The 19,632-nt window shown below is 44.9% G+C and overlaps 3 protein-coding genes across 3 annotated transcripts in view; all 3 read left to right on the forward strand.

Annotated features, from left to right (window-relative positions):
* LOC122933868 (gastrula zinc finger protein XlCGF17.1-like) overlaps nt 1-6,643 on the forward strand; it is a 57,104-nt gene extending 50,461 nt beyond the window's left edge. For both annotated transcript variants that reach the window (XM_044288952.1, XM_044288953.1), the window contains one exon: nt 3,233-6,643. In XM_044288952.1, the coding sequence (XP_044144887.1) occupies nt 3,233-4,296 (1,064 nt within the window). In that variant the 3' untranslated portion in view covers nt 4,297-6,643. The remainder of the gene's footprint in view (nt 1-3,232) is intronic.
* The window catches only part of LOC122933840 (gastrula zinc finger protein XlCGF26.1-like), a 327,998-nt gene that overhangs the window by 150,804 nt on the left and 157,562 nt on the right, over nt 1-19,632 (forward strand).
* The window catches only part of LOC122933829 (gastrula zinc finger protein XlCGF26.1-like), a 700,524-nt gene continuing 692,790 nt past the window's right edge, over nt 11,899-19,632 (forward strand). The window contains exons 1-2 of the mRNA XM_044288887.1: nt 11,899-11,919; nt 12,003-12,126. Coding sequence (XP_044144822.1) covers nt 11,899-11,919; nt 12,003-12,126 — 145 coding nt within the window. The remainder of the gene's footprint in view (nt 11,920-12,002; nt 12,127-19,632) is intronic.

Raw genomic sequence — 19,632 nt, forward strand, 5'->3', positions numbered from 1 at the left:
GGACTTTTGGTTGGTTCTGGTATCCTTGGATTGGGGTGCCTTGGGCTGTTATCCCCCTCCTGACACTCAGTAAAGTAAATTAGCATGGATTCCGAATGCTCTACAAGCTACTCCCCTTTGGTGGCTCCTGCTCCAGCCGAAGAACAATTTCCTCTGGCCGCTACTTCTTTCAGGTCTTCTCAGCTCCATTATGGAGTCTAAAACTGGAACAATCTAGAAATGCAGCCCCTCCCTTCTGGTAGGAAGCAGGACTCGCTAATTCCTGCCCAAAAGGAGGAGAATGGAATGGTAAGTTCCATTCTATCCATAGATCTAGCTCTCTTCCAGATACGCTCCCACATGCCGGTGAACCAGGCATATTACATGTACAAAACAAACAGTTGCATAACAATAATATCAATGCACAATAGTGAAGGACCTGGAAGTAAATACAAAGATGACATTCATGTTAAGCATAATAGACAGTAGTGGAGTGCAGAAATGGTAATACCACTCTGGGGTATTACACTTACGATGGGTCAGAAAAGACCATTATATCCTGAGGGACCACTGTATATGCGTCATCCGTCAAGGGTTAATAAGAAGTTATTATTTAAGATTTTTCATTTATTTTTTGTGATTTAACCACCTCAGCCCCCCTAGTTTAAACACCCTTAATGACCAGACTACTTTTTAAATTTTTTACGGTTTATTGCTTGGTCATACAACTTACCACCCAAATTAATTTTACCTCCTTTTCTTCTCATTAATAGAGCTTTCATTTGGTGGTATTTCATTGCTGCTGACATTTTTACTTTTTTTTGTTATTAATCCAAATTTATCGAGATGTTTTCAAAAAAATGCCATTTTTCACTTTAAGTTGTAATTTTTTTTTAAACTACATTTTTCTCTAAATTTATTGTATTACATGTCTTTGATTAAAGAAAATATTTGGGTAAAAAAAAATGGTTTGGTTAAATGTTTTAGCGTTTACAAACTATGGTACAAAAATGTGAATTTCCGCATTTTGAAGCAACTCTGCCCATCACAAAATACCTTTGGGTGTTTTCTTTCCAAAATGGGGTCACTTGTGGGGTAGTTATAATGCCCTGGCATTTTAGGGGCCCTAATGCGTGAGAAGAAGTCTGGAATCCAAATGTGTAAAAAATGCCCTGTAAAATCCTAAAAGTACTCATTGGAATTTGGGCCCCTTTGCCCACCTAGGCTGCAAAAAGGTGTCACACATGTGGTATTGCTGTACTCAGGAGAAATAGGGCAATATGTTTTGGGGTGTATTTTTACATATACCCATGCTGGGTGAGAGAAATATCTCTCTAAAAGTCAACTTTTCCCATTTTTTTATACAAAGTTGTCATTATAGAGAGATATTTCTCTTACCCAGCTTGGGTATATGTAAAAATACACCCCAAAACACATTGCCCAACTTCTCCTGAGTACAGCGATACCACATGTGTGACACTTTTTGCAGCCTAGGTGCGCAAAGGGGCCCAAATTCCAATGAGTATCTTTTAGGAGGGCATTTGGATTCCAGACTTCTTCTCACGATTTAGGGCCCCTAAAATGCCAGGGTAGTATAAATACCCCACACGTGACCCCATTTTGGAAAGAAGACACCCCAAGGTATTCCGTGAGGGGCATGGCCAGTTCAAAGAAGTTTTTTGTTTTTGGCACAAGTTAGCGGAAATTGATATTTTTTTAGTTTTTTCTCACAAAGTCTCCCTTTCCGCTAACTTGTGACAAAAAATAAAATTTTACACAAACTCGCCATGCCCCTCACAAAATACTTTGTGGTGTCTTCTTTCCAAAATGGGGTCACATGTGGGGTATTTATACTGCCCTGGCATTTTAGGGGCCCTAAAGCGTGAGAAGAAGTCTGGAATATAAATGTCTAAAAGATTTTACGCATTTGGATTCCGTGAGGGGTATGGTGAGTTCATGTGAGATTTTATTTTTTCTCACAAGTTAATGGAATATGAGACTTTGTAAGAAAAAACAAAAACTAAAATAAATAAAAAAAATATCAATTTCCGCTAACTTGTGCCAAAAAAATGTCTGAGTGGAGCCTTACAGGGGGGTGATCAATGACAGGGGGTGATCAGTGAGTCTATATTGGTTGATCAACACCCTGTTATTGATCACCCCCCTGTACATTGATCACCCACCTGTAAGGCTTCATTCAGAGGTCCGTATGTGTTTTGCGGATCCACGGATCGGATCCACAAAACACATACAGACGTCTGAATGGAGCCTTACAGGGGGGTGTTCACCCCATATAGACTCCCTGATCACCCCCTGTCATTGATCACCCCCTTGTAAGGCTGGCTCCATTCAGAGGTCCGTATGTGTTTTGCGGATCCACGGATCCATGTATCGGATCCGCAAAACACATAAGGATGTCTGAATGGAGCCTTACAGGGGGGTGATCAGGGAGTCTATATGGGGTGATCACCCCCCTGTAAGTCTCCATTCAGACGTCCATATGTGTTTTGCGGATCCACTCATCCATAGATCGGATCCGCAAAACACATACGGACGTCTGAATGGAGCCTTACAGTGGGGGTACAGCGTCTAATATACCTTTTAGGGGTTAAAAAAAAAATCGCATCTACAGCCTGCCAGCGAACGATCGCCGCTGGCAGGCTGCAGATCCACTCGCTTACCTTCGGTTCCTATGTGCGCGTGTTCACAGGAAATCTCGCCTCTCGGGAGAGGACGCATAGATGCGTCAACCCAGTATAACAAGGCCGCCGCAAAGACGCAATCCTGCGTACGGCGGTCCTGAGGTGGTTAACCACCAAATAAAGGTGGTTAAACTTTATTTATTCCTTTTTCATCTGGAATTCTATTGCATGCCTCAACTTCAGATAAAAAGTGTTCATTAGGTAAATCATATTCTAATAAAATACATACAAATAGCTGTAAAGTAGAACTGGCTTAGTTGCCCATAGCAACCAATCAGACTCCGCCTTTCATTTTTGACAGCTCCTTTACAAAATGAAAGGTGGAATCTGATTGGTTGCTATGGGCCACTAAGCCAGTTCTACTTTACACCAGTTTGATAAATCTCCCCAAAATTATTTTACCCCAGATATTGTCATCTGGGCTAAACTCCATTTTTTAAACAAAAGTTACATCTATAAATCTCCTATTTCCCAAAAAAGTTAAAAAGCCTTTACTACCCTTCATTTTAGTAACCTCTTCCTAATACAAAATCTAATTTTAATCCTAACAGAAAATCTCAAGAATTCTGAGGAAAATGTCATATTAACAGTAGACTATAAAGAAAAAGATGAAGATATCGGGCAGCGCTCTTCAGAAGAAAACCTAATTACCTGTAATGTACATCAAGGACTTAACTGTACAGACCCGTCATATAATTCTCCTAATCATGAGGAACCTGCTCCTGACCAATCACAGATTGTTACCACAATTATTGGGCAGGAAGGGGGTAAAAGGTTTAATTGTGGGGAATGTGGAAAACAGTTAAAAACCAGATCCACTCTTAATGCCCACAGAAAAATTCACATTGGAGAGAAAGCATTTTCATGTCCAGAATGTGGAAAATGTTTTACAAATAAAGCAAATCTTGTTAGACATGAGAGAATTCACACAGGAGAGAAGCCATTTGCATGCTCAGTGTGTTCAAAATGTTTTTCAAATAAACCCGATCTCGTTATACATGAAAGACGTCACACAGGAGAGAAGCCATTTTCATGTTCAGAATGCGGGAAAGGTTTTAAAAGGAAATCAGAACTTGTTAAACATCAAAGAAAACGCACAGGAGAGAAGCCGTATTCATGTTCAGAATGTGGTAAATGTTATGGAAAAAAAGCCATACTTAAAGAACATCAGAGAATTCATACTGGAGAGAAACCATTTTCATGTTCAATATGTGGGAGCCGCTTTATATGTAAATCAAGTCTTACTCAACATGTGAGAACTCACAAAGGAGAGAAGCGATTTGCATGCTCAGTGTGTTCAAAATGTTTTTCAACTAAACCCGGTCTCGTTATACATGAGAGAAGTCACACAGGAGAGAAGCCATTTTCATGTTCAGAATGCAGGAAAGGTTTTACAAATAAATCAGATCTTGTTAAACATCTGAGATATCACACAGGAGAGAAGCCGTATCCATGTTCAGAATGCGGGAAAAGCTTTGTTACAAAAACCAAACTTAAAGATCATCAGAGAATTCACACAGGGGAGAAGCCATATTCATGTTCATTATGTGGGAAATATTTTAGACAAAAGTCAAGTCTTGTTGCACATGAGAAAAATCACACAGGAGATAAATGATTTCGATGTTCTTTAGGTACTATATGTTTTACAACATCATAATATCTAATTTTGAAACTCACATAGAGAAAAAAACACCCAAATTCGATTAACCTGATGTCAACGGTGATCAGGATCAATGGAGGGAAAGTATTGTGGATTTGAGGAAGAAAATAAGAGCCTTGTTTACTGTAGAGCAGTGAAGATGTAATTGTCACAATGAACCTTGCTTCCTACTATATTCATACCTCGACTCCAGGCTCGGACTCACCCACAGGGAAACGGGTGAATACCTCGGTGGTCCACTGACAAAGATGGGCCCTCAGTAACCTATTACAGCCTCTCAGCCAGCCTACATCCATACAACTCAGTGGTTCAGGTGACTTCTCGGTACAAAGGCAAGCCAGACCGTATCATTTTTCCCCAGAAACCCAACTTCTCAAAGTTTTTGCAGGAATCACCATAATGAATCATCTTGAGCGTCTTATTGCTGCCTGCCGCTATGTGAGTAGGTAATATTTGCATGTAGCTGTACAGTGGGCTTCCAGAATGAATTTTACTGGTGGGCTCTAGGCACCCTCGTCTGACACTGTTCCACCCATACTGCAGGAGAATTCAGAGGAACATAGCAAAAAAGGAAGGACTTCCATTAGAGACTTTTAGGTAACATAGGTGGACATATTGATATTTTTATATTCATTTGTACAGTATAGAAAGATAAAGGTGATGGGGAAAATAATAACTTATATTTGTAATAATTTGTTACACAAAATATTTATAGATCTACCAAATCCATCTCTGCCTTGAATACCCGGCGATGTCCCTTTGGCAAAATCAACCTACAGCAGGTGTTTATTAAAAAGTCTTATTCACATACTATATGTGTATTTTGGTCATGTAATGTCCGTATTTCTAACCCAAACTTAGGAGTAGGTCTAAAACATGGAAAACATGACCATATCTTAATTAAGTTCTACTCTGTTCTATTCGCTTACAAATATCATGTTACAAATGTTACAAGCAACAGGGGTCTACATCATGTTCATCTGGTTACTAATTTTGTTTGAGCGTTTGCCTTGTATCTGAATCTGTGTGTGGTTATTGCCTTCTCTGATTGATAAGGGTGGAGTCGCTGATAGATGAGACTTTTATATATCCAGACTTTACTCCATTCTAGTTATTGGTATAGTGTTTGCCATGTGCATTTTTGTTCTAGTCCTGTGTGTTTTATGTTTATTCCGGGAACTGTATTTCCACCATTTCTTGCTGCGTTTGGTTTTTGTCTGTTGCGTTGTCCTGGCTGATTTTTTTTACTTAAATTCAAATAGAGTAAGTTCAATATTGCCCCTTTTCTGCTCACTATCATTCATTCACTATCTTCACATGTGCCACACATCTGCCACCCACTCCATTGATGGATTATCTCCTTCTGTGACCCACAGCATTCAGTTCCTATCCACCGGTGATTTTGTTTCAGTGTCATGTTTTTTGCCAGTGTTGAAACATGTTTCATTTGTGATATGTTTGCAACTGTCTGTTGGGCAGTTCAGCCCTTCTGGAAGTCCTTGGGGTATGAGTACCAAGATCTATTGTTATCTATTGGACTGGCAAAGGTAAAGTCCAGTTCTGCAGTCTGTGTTGTTGCCAATACAAGATACTTACCACAAGACACAGATGTCAATGAGGCCGTACTGTCTACTGGTCTCTTACATGTGAGGTATTGTTTCCTATTCTTCCATGAAGAAGCATAACATTCTTATAAAGGGTAAGGATTACTAGAGCGCACAAGGACTAAACATTAAAGTATAAAGCTTTAATACAAAAACTGTATAATTGTGTTACTATCCACACAGCAGGGATTTTACATGAGCCGGTCCTGACACAATCATCTCCCATCAACCTGCTCTGTACATTATAACATTGTTGTGATCATAGATACACTAACAGCTCAGCTTCATATGATTCGGTCATGTAACCAGTGGTACGGCCACTTCTCCAAAGTCTCCCAAGAGACATTTTTCAATAACTGTGCCAGGCTGCATATTTCTTATGCTACTGTGAGCAGGATGTGTGTAAACGTGCTACCATGGCCGCAGTGTCTCCAGACTTGTCTCCCATCAAGCACTTCTGGGAAATTGGTCGGAAATTGCAAATGGAGCTGCCATCAGCGGATCTTGATGATTTGCGTGCCCAAGTGCATTCCGCATGGCAGAACATTCCTCAGACCACCATTAATAACCTCTTTGATGGCATGCCAAGACATGTAAGTGTGTGTATATCTGCACGTGGCACTTATACCCCATACTGGACAAATTGAGATGTTTTGAATGTGTTGCCTATCATTTATATGTATATCGATCCTGTGATTTCCATAATGCCATGTCTTTTCATTCTTGATGTTGAAATTTCAATGTTGAAGAGTGTAAATACTTTAAAAACCTTTTGTGACTTTTCAAATAAAAACATCTTGAAATTCCAGTTTTCTTGGCCGTCCTACACAGCAGAACACAAGAACAGTTAAGTCTCCGGCTGCTGGTAATTCACATGATGAAAAATTAAAAGGCCCACCAAGCCACCCCACCCTCGTCTGTTTTTCTACCACTCTGCTGGACGGGTGGCATTCTTCCTTGTGTCAGGTTTGGTATTTTTCATGTTTAGTTTTGCTTTGATGGAGCGTACTGGTTCATTAAGGTTCATGAACCTTTTTGACTCCTTTCTAGATTGGCATGTGGTTTGCTTCCTGGCAGTAAGCTTGACGGCCACATTCAACTGGTTCTTGAAGCCTGCCCCTTTTGGTGATGCATCTAATGACACAAGCAGGTCCAGGTTATTTGTGTTGTGGGTGCAATCTTGGTGGAAAGAGAGTGTTGTCTCCATTGTTTTTTGCTACACATTCAATAGGTGTCAACCAACGGCTATCTCTCCCAAATCCCTCCAGGCTTCAGCTTGGCCGAACACGTCTGTGTATTCTGTGGGGACAGTGGAGAGACGCCGCCAGACAGATTCTGGTGCAGCTTATGTCACTAAAGAACAAAAGCAAAAAATGTCATTTCAGCAGATCCTTTTCTCCTCTGACATCATCTGTGAGGGGGGGGGGGGGGTCAGAAGCTCGCCAAACATATTAGGGGGGCAGCCAAACCTAAACCAAAAAAGTGGCCTAAACGGGTGAAAATGCTCCAAACCCAGACACTGTAGCGTGTCTATAACCGGGGGAGCAATTCCTCCGCATGCGGTCCGCAGACAACGGCAATCCCCAGCAAAAAATGTGTATAACGGAGGATGCCGGGGCGGACCGCATGCACCACAAGAACATCTTACACAAAATGGAAGATATTGGCAAAGTTCTCAGCTTTTAACATCGGCCTGAGGAATTAGCTAGTATTGTCAGTTGCGTATCATTTTGGTGCATTTTTTGCAGTGATTTGTGCAGCCAAACCTGCTGTTCTCAGTGGGTTCGGCTGACAAAAGACTGATGTGGCCACCTTTAGACCGTCACTGATTACTACACTTCACTAACATTACAGTTGTTCAGACTGGCCATACATATTAAGTGAAACAGGGCAATGGATGAAAGATAATTCAGGGAACATTCTTCCAAAGAAAGATCTTTCATCCCCACTTTTTCAACAACAGCTCTTTTATCTGACTACTGGCTGAAAATTTCAAACACGGCCAACTTCTTATGAGACGATGATTGGATGTCATAAGTCGACTAAAACGATTGTTTGTTGTTTTAAATTTCACCCAACGAATATTCCGTTTGGTTGAAATCTTCGGTTTTGATCAACTTTAGACTGATGTGTATGGCCACCTTTACAGTCTACAATAAAGAGCAGTGATCGTTCCTGTCATTCAATCCACAGGGTCCTATTGCCTCTGTTCTGATTATCAATTCTAAAAAACCTTGTTGTGCAGGTGCACAGTGATATCACACCTACAGGAAACAACCTGGCACACATGTATTGTCTTTCCTATATGCATGCATGTGCAAAATGAACAATGACCACACTTGGGGTTGCATCTTTTAACCAATATTTTTTTAGGTCATTATTATACTTTCAAAGTTTTCTTCCCCCAAATTTTGAAGGGGGGGTTCAGTGTCATGATAGTGATGATCTGTCCTCTGGACTAGAAAAACGGGTGTACTATCAGAAGATGGTGCCAGTCTGAAGGATCCCTTAGATCATAAAACAGAGATGGTTGAAGAGACTTTATATAGCTCAGCTCAAGTGTCGATAACTACCGCATTTGTAGCTAAGGCATTGAGAGTTTGGGTGTTTCAAATTTAAGATGACATCCAAGACAACGTCGCTAGGGACAAATTACTATGGTCCTTCAGATATAGATCTCTGGCTGCTTGTTTTTGTCATGTGTTGCCCCAACTCAAGGCATTGAATTGTGAGAAATATGTCCAGAGCAGGTCAGGAGGTGGTCTGATTGAAGCCCTGAGCATCAGACGTGACATTAAAAATGCCCTATGTGCTATGGGATTTAAACCTGGAAGATTGTTTGGTGGTGAACTGGACAGACTATTCGAGAAACTATCTGATAAAAAGGGATAAGACCTTACCATTTCTTCACAGGTCCAGAAGATTTTCTGACAAGAGTTTCCACATCACACACCTGAGTTCCTAGAACCAGGGAACAGGAGGTGGAGAGAGGTACGAACCCACAAAGAGGAGACATTCCTTACTTAGCAACACCTTATGCCTCATTCACACGTCCGTGTTCGGCCAATGATTTCCATCAGTACTTTTGAGCCAAAACCAGGTGCGGCTCTAAACAGAGAACAGGTGCAGATCTTTCCCTTATACCTCCATCCTGGTTTTGGCTCACAATCACTGATAGAAATCCCTGATCAAAACACTGATATGTGAATGAGGGATTACAATTTCTGACACAAGGAAATGCCAGTGGGCAGAAGACTGGCATTATATTCACCTCCTTCTGGTTAAATCAAGGGTTAAACCTTTGGGTTGTCAATATAATTTTAAACGGTTACACCTTAGGTTTCCTTTGTCCTTCAGAACTGAATTTTCCAGTCCTCATGTTTCTATTCGAAGGAACGTTGGGCTCCTACTCCTATCAGCTATTGCACAATTTATTAAGAAGTGCCTCTGTCATCAACAGGTCGGAGGAGTATTCCCTGTTCTTAGTACCATAGCTGAATGGCAAGTTCTGGACCTCAGATATCTAAACTCATTTGTCAAAAGTGAGACGTTCTGTATGGAAACAGATCTGTTGGAGAAAAGAAGCTTCATAGACACCTTAGATTTAACCCCTTCCAGAACTTCACTGTATATGTAAAAATGGTGCTCACTTGCGAGCACAAAGGGAGCCATAGAAATCAGTTTCTGCTGTTTCATACAGCAGACACCCTGGGCTAATGTCTGCGATTGGTGATAAAACTGATCACAGGTAATGGTCAAACGTGACCTCAGCATCTGAGAGTGCAAAATCCAGAAGTGCTGTGCTTCCGAGCCTGGAATGGCTCCCTCACACGGCTAGTGGGGGAGCTGATCGTTGGATGTGAAAGGCTAGAGTCTGCTGGAGGTTCCGATGCCTTTCACATGTATAATTCAATGTAGGCCTGCAGATGGCAGCACTAGATTGCAATTTGCTAAATCTATTTTCAATGGATTAATTCCTATTTATATATTGAAGTGGCCTAAAAAATGTAGTGATCAAAAAATCAAACATATTCCAAGATGGTATCTATAAAAAATACAATAAAAGAGCCCTCACTCAGCTCCATAGACATAACGATAACAAAATGCTGAGGGTCAGAATATGGCGATGACGAGAATTGTTTGTTTTTGTCTTACAAAGGTTTGATTTTTTTTTTTCAGTATTAAAACACAAGAAAACCATATAAATGTACATGTGGTATCGCTGTAATCGTACTGACCCGGAGAATGAAGAGAACAGGTCAGTTTTACCTCATAGGGAACACTGTAAAAACAAAACCCATAAAACTATATAAATGTGGTGTCACTGTAATCGTGCAGCGTAACGTGAGCTAGAAAAGGGATTCAGCCTTTCTCCCAGTAAAAGATATGCCAAGTTTCCAAAACCCCTCTACATCTTTGCTTCCCGGTGCACACAGAGCTCCCCCGGACCCTGCAGAGCATCACACCTTCATCTCCTCCTGTGAAAACATCTCCAGAACTTCCCCTCCCTCACAGGAATATGGTCACATGGTTGTGATGTCATCACAGGTCCTTCACTATGACTTCTCTACTGCTTAGCTCAACCCCCTCCTGATCACATGATGGTGACATCATCACAAGTCCTCACCACTACTTATACTTTCCACTGCTGAGCTCCGCCCCCTGCACTGATCACATGTCAGTGACATCATCACTGGGCTTTCACCACAACTTATACATTCAACTGCTGAGCTCTGCCCCTCCTGATCACATGATGGTGACGTCATCCCAGGTCCTTCTCTACCAATTCACTGCTGAGCTCCGCCCCCCTTCACTGATCACATGACAGTGACATCATCCCAGGTCCTTCAGCTCTTGCAGTGCAGCAGATACAGAGCAGGTCCTGGTCGGTAGTCACTGCTGTGGTGTCTGGAGCCTCTTCTTCTCTCTGGTATCAGCCGTTTCTCCAGAATCCCCCTTTATCCCCGGTGCTGGGGGCTCTGAGAAGCGGGGTCTCTCCAGGAGCAGTAAGTGCGGTTCTGGATCTCACTAATGCTCTTGTCCCTGGAGGATTTCCAGCCTCTCTTCATAAAGGCGCCTGCAGTACTAGAAGCCTCCAGCTCCTCCAGGTCTCTCCTCCTGAATGACCACCAAGGATGGACAGGAAGGAGATCAGCAGAAGAATATTAGACCTCACCTTGGAGATCATCTCCCTACTGAGCGGAGAGGTAAACTTTTCTAGATTTCTCTCCTCTTTATTGTATTCTGTAACAAGTCAGACATCGGGTAGGAGAATCCATCATAGGAAGTGATAGGAAGAGTCCAGGGTCCTGGAGAACGGCCTCCAGACCTTCCAAGTGATGGAGAACCTGAAGATCAGCCACCAGTATGGTCAGTGATGTATCATGGGGACCAATAGTCATGTTGTAGGAGCCATGAGAAGGTAAGTAGGCACGTTGTACCCAGGAGGGGAGGAAGCAGAGGTGGAGATGGCCGGAGTGTAGCCTGGAGGGAGGATTTCTACCACTAGTCTGACATCTAGATGATGCTGGACTATAACAAGGAGGCCTCCACTACATCTAGAGGAAAGACGGTTTCTCCACCAACTTAGAAGAGGATTCTTTACTGTAAGAGCAGTGAGACTATGGAGCTCTCTGCCAGAGGAAGGAGTCATGGAGGGATATTCTAGAAGAATCCAGAAGGGTCTGGAGGGTAATAATATTCCAGCTTCTAGTGACTAGATTACTGGAGATGGGGCCATGATCCAGGGAGGGATTCTGAGTGTAGATCTGAAGTAAGGAAGGAATTTCTTCCCCTAAGTGTCTCTCTCCATCCACAGGATTACACCATAGTGAAGAAGACATCGGAGGAGACTCCCATCATCCATGAGTCAGGAGGGTGGAGCAGGACCCCCATCACAGAGCCTCCCCCCCTGATACATGAGCAGAAGATCCTAGAACTCACCCACAAGATGATGGAGCTGCTGACTGGAGAGGTGACACTGCTGGGAATGCTGGGAAATTCTCCAGTAACAGCACTGGAGGGGTCTGGGTGATGACGGTGTCATTGTGTTGTCAGGTTCCTGTAAGGTGTCAGGATGTGGCGGTCTATTTCTCCATGGAGGAGTGGGAGTACATAGAAGGACACAAGGAACTGTACAAGGAGGCCATGATGGAGGCTCCCCGGCCTCTGACGTCACCAGGTAAGAAGAGACGAGGTGAGAAGAGGCCGTGTTAGAGCCTCAGTCCGGTCATGTGCTGTGTGTAATGACATGTAATGTAGGAGCTCCACATGTTATTCTCCGGTCACATCAGGTTAGAGCCTACATTTCCCATATACATCACACTTCTCCATAGGCTCCATCCTCCTGACATATATAGTGTCCTTTTGGCCTCCATTGGCCAGTACAGTAGATGACACTATTCTATACAGAGGATCCTGCAGGAGAACCTGCGCTGTGCCGTATACATGGGGCTTATGGGTGACGTCTGCCCCTGTGTGACTATATAGAATAATAGGACTGTACAGGGGAGACGTCACCTCCTTCTATCAGAGACCTACGTTAGGAAACCCTCCTGATATCTACCTCTGATGGAAGGCTCAGACGTGGTGTGAACACATCCTTATTCCAGTAGTTCTCCTCCCTTCATGTCTGGGATCCTCTAGTCTCTCCACAAGCAGAGAAGACACAAGGTGCTATATGTGACCAGAGAAAAAGGTGGGATCACCGGGCTCTTCTCTCTCCTCCTCCAGTTTGTGGTCCTGTCAGAGCGGACATGTGTCTTCTAGCAGTAGATGTACGGCTCTGAAGTGTTTTCAGAGGTCGGGTGTCACCGCCAGCTCTGTGAGAAAATCTGGCAGATGTTCTTCTCTACCTGTTGTATGATGTTCTTTGTTTTGGTTTCACTTTCTAATCTCCTTTCCTTCTCCCAGCTGTCACCTATTTGCACTGATTGTCTCCCTTTATATTCCCTCTCATACTGCCTCACTTTGCGGTTTATACTTCTTCCTGGATTGTGTTCATTGCTGGAGGCTGCTTCTCCTGATTCCTCAGATAAGTCTATTTCCTTTATTTGTGTTTCCTTTCTGGCATGATTGTAGGTGACCCTGACTCCGTCCGTATTAAGTGCAGGGAGCCGGTGGTCGTGTCCCCTCACTATTATAGGGTTTTCAGGTGTCACATAGTATAAGGTACGAGGGCATGCAATCGTCTACCATAAAGACCTTTGCATGGGCATAGCAGTCAGGGAGAGCTCTAGGGGTTTTATAGGGCTCACCCATATGCTCCTTAGTTTGGGATCAAGCCAGTCGGATGTTTATTTATGTTCCAGCTTTCTGCAACACCATCCGTGACACCGGGCCGTAGGGTGGGTGGCTGGATGGTGCAGTAGTTGTACTCACGGTTTTCTGAAGCTCTCTGGGCCAGTGTGTAGTGAAGGGCACACAGGATCTTCCCTTGAGGACACACTCTGATTCTGGAGTTCTCTTGCCTGATGGCGGTCGAGGTGCCCTTGATGTTGATGTTTAAGGTGCGAGGCAGGGTCCCTGCAGTGCAACTGTAGGATAGAAATAATGAGTTAACAGCAAACAATTCTTTACTGAAGTTTAAAGTTCTGGTGCATTAATCATAGGGAGAGGTTAGCGAATCGAGCTTCAGATCCAAGATCCAAAGTCGATTTGTTGCAAAACTTTAATGCTGTATGGAGGCCTGTCTCTGTGCAGCATAAAAATGCACGGAAAAAGAGGAGAAGAAAAGCTGGTGGAGCGCCAAGTATTGAAAGAGGATGAATGGGAATTTGATACCACTGATAGAGGCTTGTAGTGCCTCCCCAGAAATAAAGAAGACCAAACGGTGTATAGCCAATAAGAAATAAAGATAAAAAACTGTGTTCGTACATAAAAACAATAATCATCAAAGTGAGTATGTTCGCTGTATTATGTAACAGATTATATATATACACGCAATCGTGTTTTACTCACTTCACCAGGGGAGGGGGGGGGCATAAGATAAAGCTGAAGACACTTGATGCCAGGAACCCCCCCCCCCCCTCGCCGAGGTCGCCTGTAGAATGTAAGTTCCCCTTGTCGTCCTATTGATTGATGACTGACAGGACTTCAGACGTTGCACAAGGTAACTTTTATTAGATTAGCTTGACGCGTTTCGGGGCATAGACAACCCCTTCCTCAGGAGCATATATACATAGACAAATACAGAGCAGCTTTTTATAGATGGTCGCATAAAAATGAGGAGGAGGAATCTCCACTTGGTGGAGCGCTTCCTCCCGGTCCTGTGTCCCGGAACCGGAAGTGCGTTCCATCCGTGGAACGCATGTTTATCGCTTATATTCACATTAATTTAAAACTGCCTCTAGGGCAAATACATGTGGGCACCTAATTAATTAGTATGTCCGCACGGGTGACTGCCCAGCTATGTTCGGAGTTTCACCCCCGCTTCTGTAGGTAGTTTCGGGGCCTAGATGTACGGGCCGGAGATTCACTTCCGGTCATGTGATGTCAGGTGGCGGACTTGCATTCCACCTGTGGAACGCATGAAGGGCGATATGCGGCTTCAGGTCCTAACAGGGGCGTCTAGGGCCAGTAAACCCAATGGTTAGAGGTCAGAGGTATATTCAATGGAAAAAGAGGAACGGATAGGGATAGAGTGTAATACATATATATGGATTGGATTTTATAATTCTATAAAAGTGATTCTACAAAAAATTGGTCCATTCTCCACCGAGATCCAGTTATCGGCAAAACCATCCCGAGTAAACCTAATATCACGTTTCGTCACGCTCACACTTTGAAAAATATATTGGCACCCTCCTGTCCAAAACTGACCACCCGAAAACGTGATTCTACTAACGACAAAACTATACCAGTGTGTTACTGTATTGCGGCGGCAGCAGGGAGCGCACGGCATCATAGTAACCAATGACGCCACGCGCTCCTGCTCTCAGCAGGAATCCAGCCCGTGGTTCCACGGACTGCTCACGGCCGTGAAAAACGGCCGTGTGCATTCGGCCTTAGATTCAGATATTTGAAATACCGCCATTTGGTGCACAAATATTTAATTCAGGCCTACTGTGGGTCAGGTCGTGTGAGATACACCCTGTATATACAGGGGTTTGATTAGGGTATTTGAAATACAGACATTTTGGGCAAACAAATCTTTAATTGAGGCCTATTGTGGGTCAGGCCATGTGAGATTGTCACCACCAGATCTTTGAGAAGTTCTGATAGACGTTCTTCAGTACCTCCTGCATGATCTTCTTTTGTTTTGCTTTCGTTTTGACATCTCTCCTCCCTCTCCCAGCTGTCGTCTATTGGCAGTGATTGCCTCCCTATATATCTCCTCCCCATACTGCCTCACCTTGCGGTTTATATTACATCCTGGATTGTGTTCTCTGCTAGAAGTTGCTACAGCTGTGTTTTCAGATAAGTCTATTTCTGTATTTATTATTTTCCTGTTGGCTTGGTTCTAGGTGACCCTGACTCCCTCCGTATTAAGTGCAGGGAGCTGGTGGTCGTGTCCCCTCACTATTATAGGGTTTTCAGTTATCATTCAGTCTAGGTACGTGGACATGCAACCTCCTATCACTGAGATCTTTGCATGGGCTGAGAAGACAGGGAGAGCTTCAGGGCTTTAATAGGGGTCACCCTTTTGTTCCTTAGTTTCGGATCAAGCCATTAGGATCCTTATTTGTAACTTCTTGTTTTCTGTTACACCATCCATGACAGAGATACACCCTTTACAAACAGGGGTTTGATTCAGGCATTTCAAATACAGCCATTTGGGCAAACAAATCTCTAACTGAGGCCTACTGTGGGTCAGGCCGTGTGAGATACACCCTATATATACAGGGGTTTGATTCAGGTGTTTGAAATACAGCCATTTTGGGCAAAGAAATCTTGAATTGAGGCCTACAGTGGGTCAGGCCATGTGATATACACCCTTTACATACTGTCATTCTATTCTACTATTAATTAAACACCCATTTAGGGCAAGATCCTAAATTCGAGAAATATAAGGAGAGCGTCAAATAAGGGACGTGGCCTAGGTTGTGGTGCTGCTGGTGGAGCTCCTGTTGCAGGGAGAGGACGTGGTCGATCTGTGCCAGCTACACGCACAAGTGAAAACCATTACTCAGGTGCGAGTAGGCGACAGAACCTGCAGCGGTATTTGGTCGGGTCTAATGCGGCTCTACGAATGGTGAGGTCTGAACAAGTACAGACGATAGTAGATTGGGTTGCTGACAGTGGATCCAGTTCATTCACATTGTCTCCCACCCAGTCTCAAGCTGAAAGACCACAGTTGGCACCTGCAGCCGATGTCCATCAGTCTTTCACTTCACCCCCTTGCAAATCAGCCAAGCAGTCTGAGCCCCAAGTCATGCAGCAGTCTCTTCTGCTTTTTGATGACTCTGTTAGCAGGGTTTCCCAGGGCCATCCACCTAGCCCTGCCCCAGAAGTGGAAGAGATTGAGTGCACCGATGCCCAACCACTTATCTTTTAAGATGAGTACATGGGAGGACCATCGCAGCACGTCTCGGATGATGACAAAACACAGGTGCCAACTGCTGGGGCTTTCGAAAGTGTGCAGACCGGCAAGGAAGGGGTGAAGACTGGGTGGAAGATGATGTGGAGGATGATGAGGTCCTCAACCCCACATGGAATCAAGGTCATGCGAGTGACCTATGTAGTTCAGAGTAAGAGGTGGTTGTCGCACAGAGCCACCAGCACAGCAGAAGAGGGAGCAGGGTGCAAAAGCGGAGCGGCCGTCCTGTGCCCACCGCAGCAAGGGACCGAGCACACCAAAGCCAGCTCCAAGGAGTTCCCTGGCGTGGCAGTTCTTTAGACAATGTGCTGACGACAAGACATGAGTGGTTTGCACGCTGTGCAATCAGAGCCTGAAGCGAGGCATTAACATTCTCAACCTGAGCACAACCTGCATGACCAGGCATTTAAGTGCAAAGCACGAGCTGCAGTGGAGTAGACACCTCAAAAACCAAGAAAGGTCCCTGGCTCCTGCTTCCTCTTCTGCTGCAGTCTCGGCCTCTTCATCCACCTCTGGAGTGACTTTGCCACCTGGCACCCCGCAAACAGAGGATCTGCCAGCAACACCAACACCTGGGTCACTAAGCATCTCCACAATGTCCCACAGAAGCGTTCAGCTCTCCATATCCCAAACGCTGGAGAGGAAGAGGAAGTACCCCCCTACCCACCCGCGATCCCTAGCCCTGAATGTCAGCATTTCTAAATTACTGGCCTTTGAAATGTCATTGTGATTCTGTCTGGTGGAGACGGATAGTTCTAAAGGCCTTATGGCGGTGGCAGTCCCACAGTACGTCGTGCCCAGCCGCCACTACTTTTCCAGGAGAGCCATCCCTTCCCTGCACAACCAAGTAGGGGACAAAATCAGGTGTGCACTGCGCAACCCCATCTGTGGCAAGATCCACCTAAATACGGATACGTGGACCAGTAAGCATGGTCAGGGAAGTTATATCTCCATAACAGCACACTGGGTAAATGCAGTGGCGGCTGGGCCTGAGGCGGATAGCAGTTTGGCGCATGTCCTTTCACCACGAGGATTGCAGGGCGCTTCAGTTTGCCTCCTGTTGCTTCCTCCTCCTACTCCGCTTCCTCCTCCTCTACCGGCTCTTTATCCGGTCAGCGTAACACCTTCACCACCAACTTCAGCACAGCCAGGGGTAAACGACAGCAGGCCAGTTTTAAAACGTATCTGTTTGGGGGACAAACCCCACACCGCGCAGGAGCTGTGGACGGGCCTTGAACAACAGACTGATGAGTGGTTTGTGCCAGTCAGCCTCAAGCCCGGCCTGGTGGTGTGCGATAATGGATGAAATCTCGTAGCAGCTCTGGGACTAGCCGGTTTGACGCACATCCCTTGCCTGGCGCATGTGCTGAATTTGGTGATGCAGAGATTCCTTAAAAATTACCCCGATATGTCAGAGCTGCTGCATAAAGTGCGTCTGTGCGCACTTTCGCCGTTCTCACCCTGCTGCTGCTCGCCTGTCAGCGCTGCAGTTTAACTTCGGCCTTCCCGCTCACCGCCTCATGCGACGTGCCCACCAGGTGGAACTCCACCTTGCACATGCTGGCCAGACTGTGCGAGCAGCAGCAGGCGATAGTGGAGTTTCAGCTGCAGCACGCATGGGTGAGTCGCTCAGTGGAACAGCACCACTTCACCACCAATGACTGGGCTTCCATGCGAGACCTGTGTTCCTTGTTGCGCTGTTTCGAGTACTCTACCAACATGGCCACTGCCGAAAACGCCGTTCTCAGTATTACTATCCCACTTCTAGGCCTCCTTGAAAAAACGCTTCTGGCGATGATGGAAGAGGATGTGGCACAGGAGGATGAAGAGGGATAATTTCGTAGGGTTTCTGGCCAGTCATTCCCAAGTGGCTCCGAGGGTGGGTTCCTGCACCCACAAACCCAAGGTACACAATTGTCCAGCCACCGCACAGTTCTGGAGGATGACGAGGTGGAGGATGAGGAGGAGATGGAGGAACCATGTTCACAGCAGGGTGGCACCCAGACCAGGGGGATACAGAGGACACAGACGATACACCTCCCACAGAGGACAGCTTTTCGTTGCCTCTGGGCAGCCTGGCACACATAAGTGATTACATGCTGCAGTGGCTGCGCAACGACCGCCGAGTTGCCCACATTCTAATTTGTGCTTATTACTGGGTGGCCACGCTGCTGGATCCCCATTACAAGGACAATGTACCGTCCTTAATTCCCTCACTGGAGCGTGATCATAAAATGCGCGAGTACAAGCGCACGCTAGTAGACGCGCTGCTGGTGGCATTCCCACCTGACAGTGGGGGCACAGTGGAATCACAAGGCGAAGGCAGAGGAAGAGGTCGTCAACGCAGCTGGGGCACCGCCAGCACCTCAGAAGTAGTGATGGCCCGAACTATTCGCCGGCGAACAGTTGCTGGCGAACATAGCTTGTTCGCCGCGGCGGGCGAGCATATGCGATGTACGATCCGCCCCCTATACATCATCATTGAGTAAACTTTGACCCTGTACCTCACAGTCAGCAGACACATTCCAGCCAATCAGCAGCAGACCCTCCCTCCCAGACCCTCCCACCTCCTGGACAGCATCCATTTTAGATTAATTCGGAAGCTGCATTCACAGTGAGAGGAGGGACAGTGCTGCTGCTGCTGATTCAATAGGGAAAGCGTTAGCTAGGGCAGTGTTCTGTGTCCACAGACTCATCTGCTGTAAGGACAGCGTCCTGACAGCACCCCAAAAAGCCCTTTTCAGGGCTGGTACATCAGTCTGCTTTTTTATTTTATTATATATATATATATATATATATATATATATATATATATATATTGAAGTTGCCTGGCTGCCCGTGTGTGAGAGGCTGCAGGCTCAGTCACAGACAGCACTGTGTGCACACCATTCATACAGGGTGTGACAGAAAATACCTTGCAGATAAAAAAAAAATCTATTTAATATTTTTCTGTGATATATTCCAAGTTGCAAGCCAGTGTGTGTCAGGCCCACACAGACTGTACTGTGGCCACTGGCTAGGCCTCGACTCATACCGTTACAGGGTGTCATTCACTCAAATACCTTGCAGATAAAAAAATTCTATAAAAAAAAATTCTGTGATATATTCACATTTGCAAGCCCGTGTGTGTCAGGCCCACACAGACAGTAC

This window comes from Bufo gargarizans, chromosome 4 (assembly GCF_014858855.1).
Source record: "Bufo gargarizans isolate SCDJY-AF-19 chromosome 4, ASM1485885v1, whole genome shotgun sequence".
NCBI classification, from domain to species: domain Eukaryota; kingdom Metazoa; phylum Chordata; class Amphibia; order Anura; family Bufonidae; genus Bufo; species Bufo gargarizans.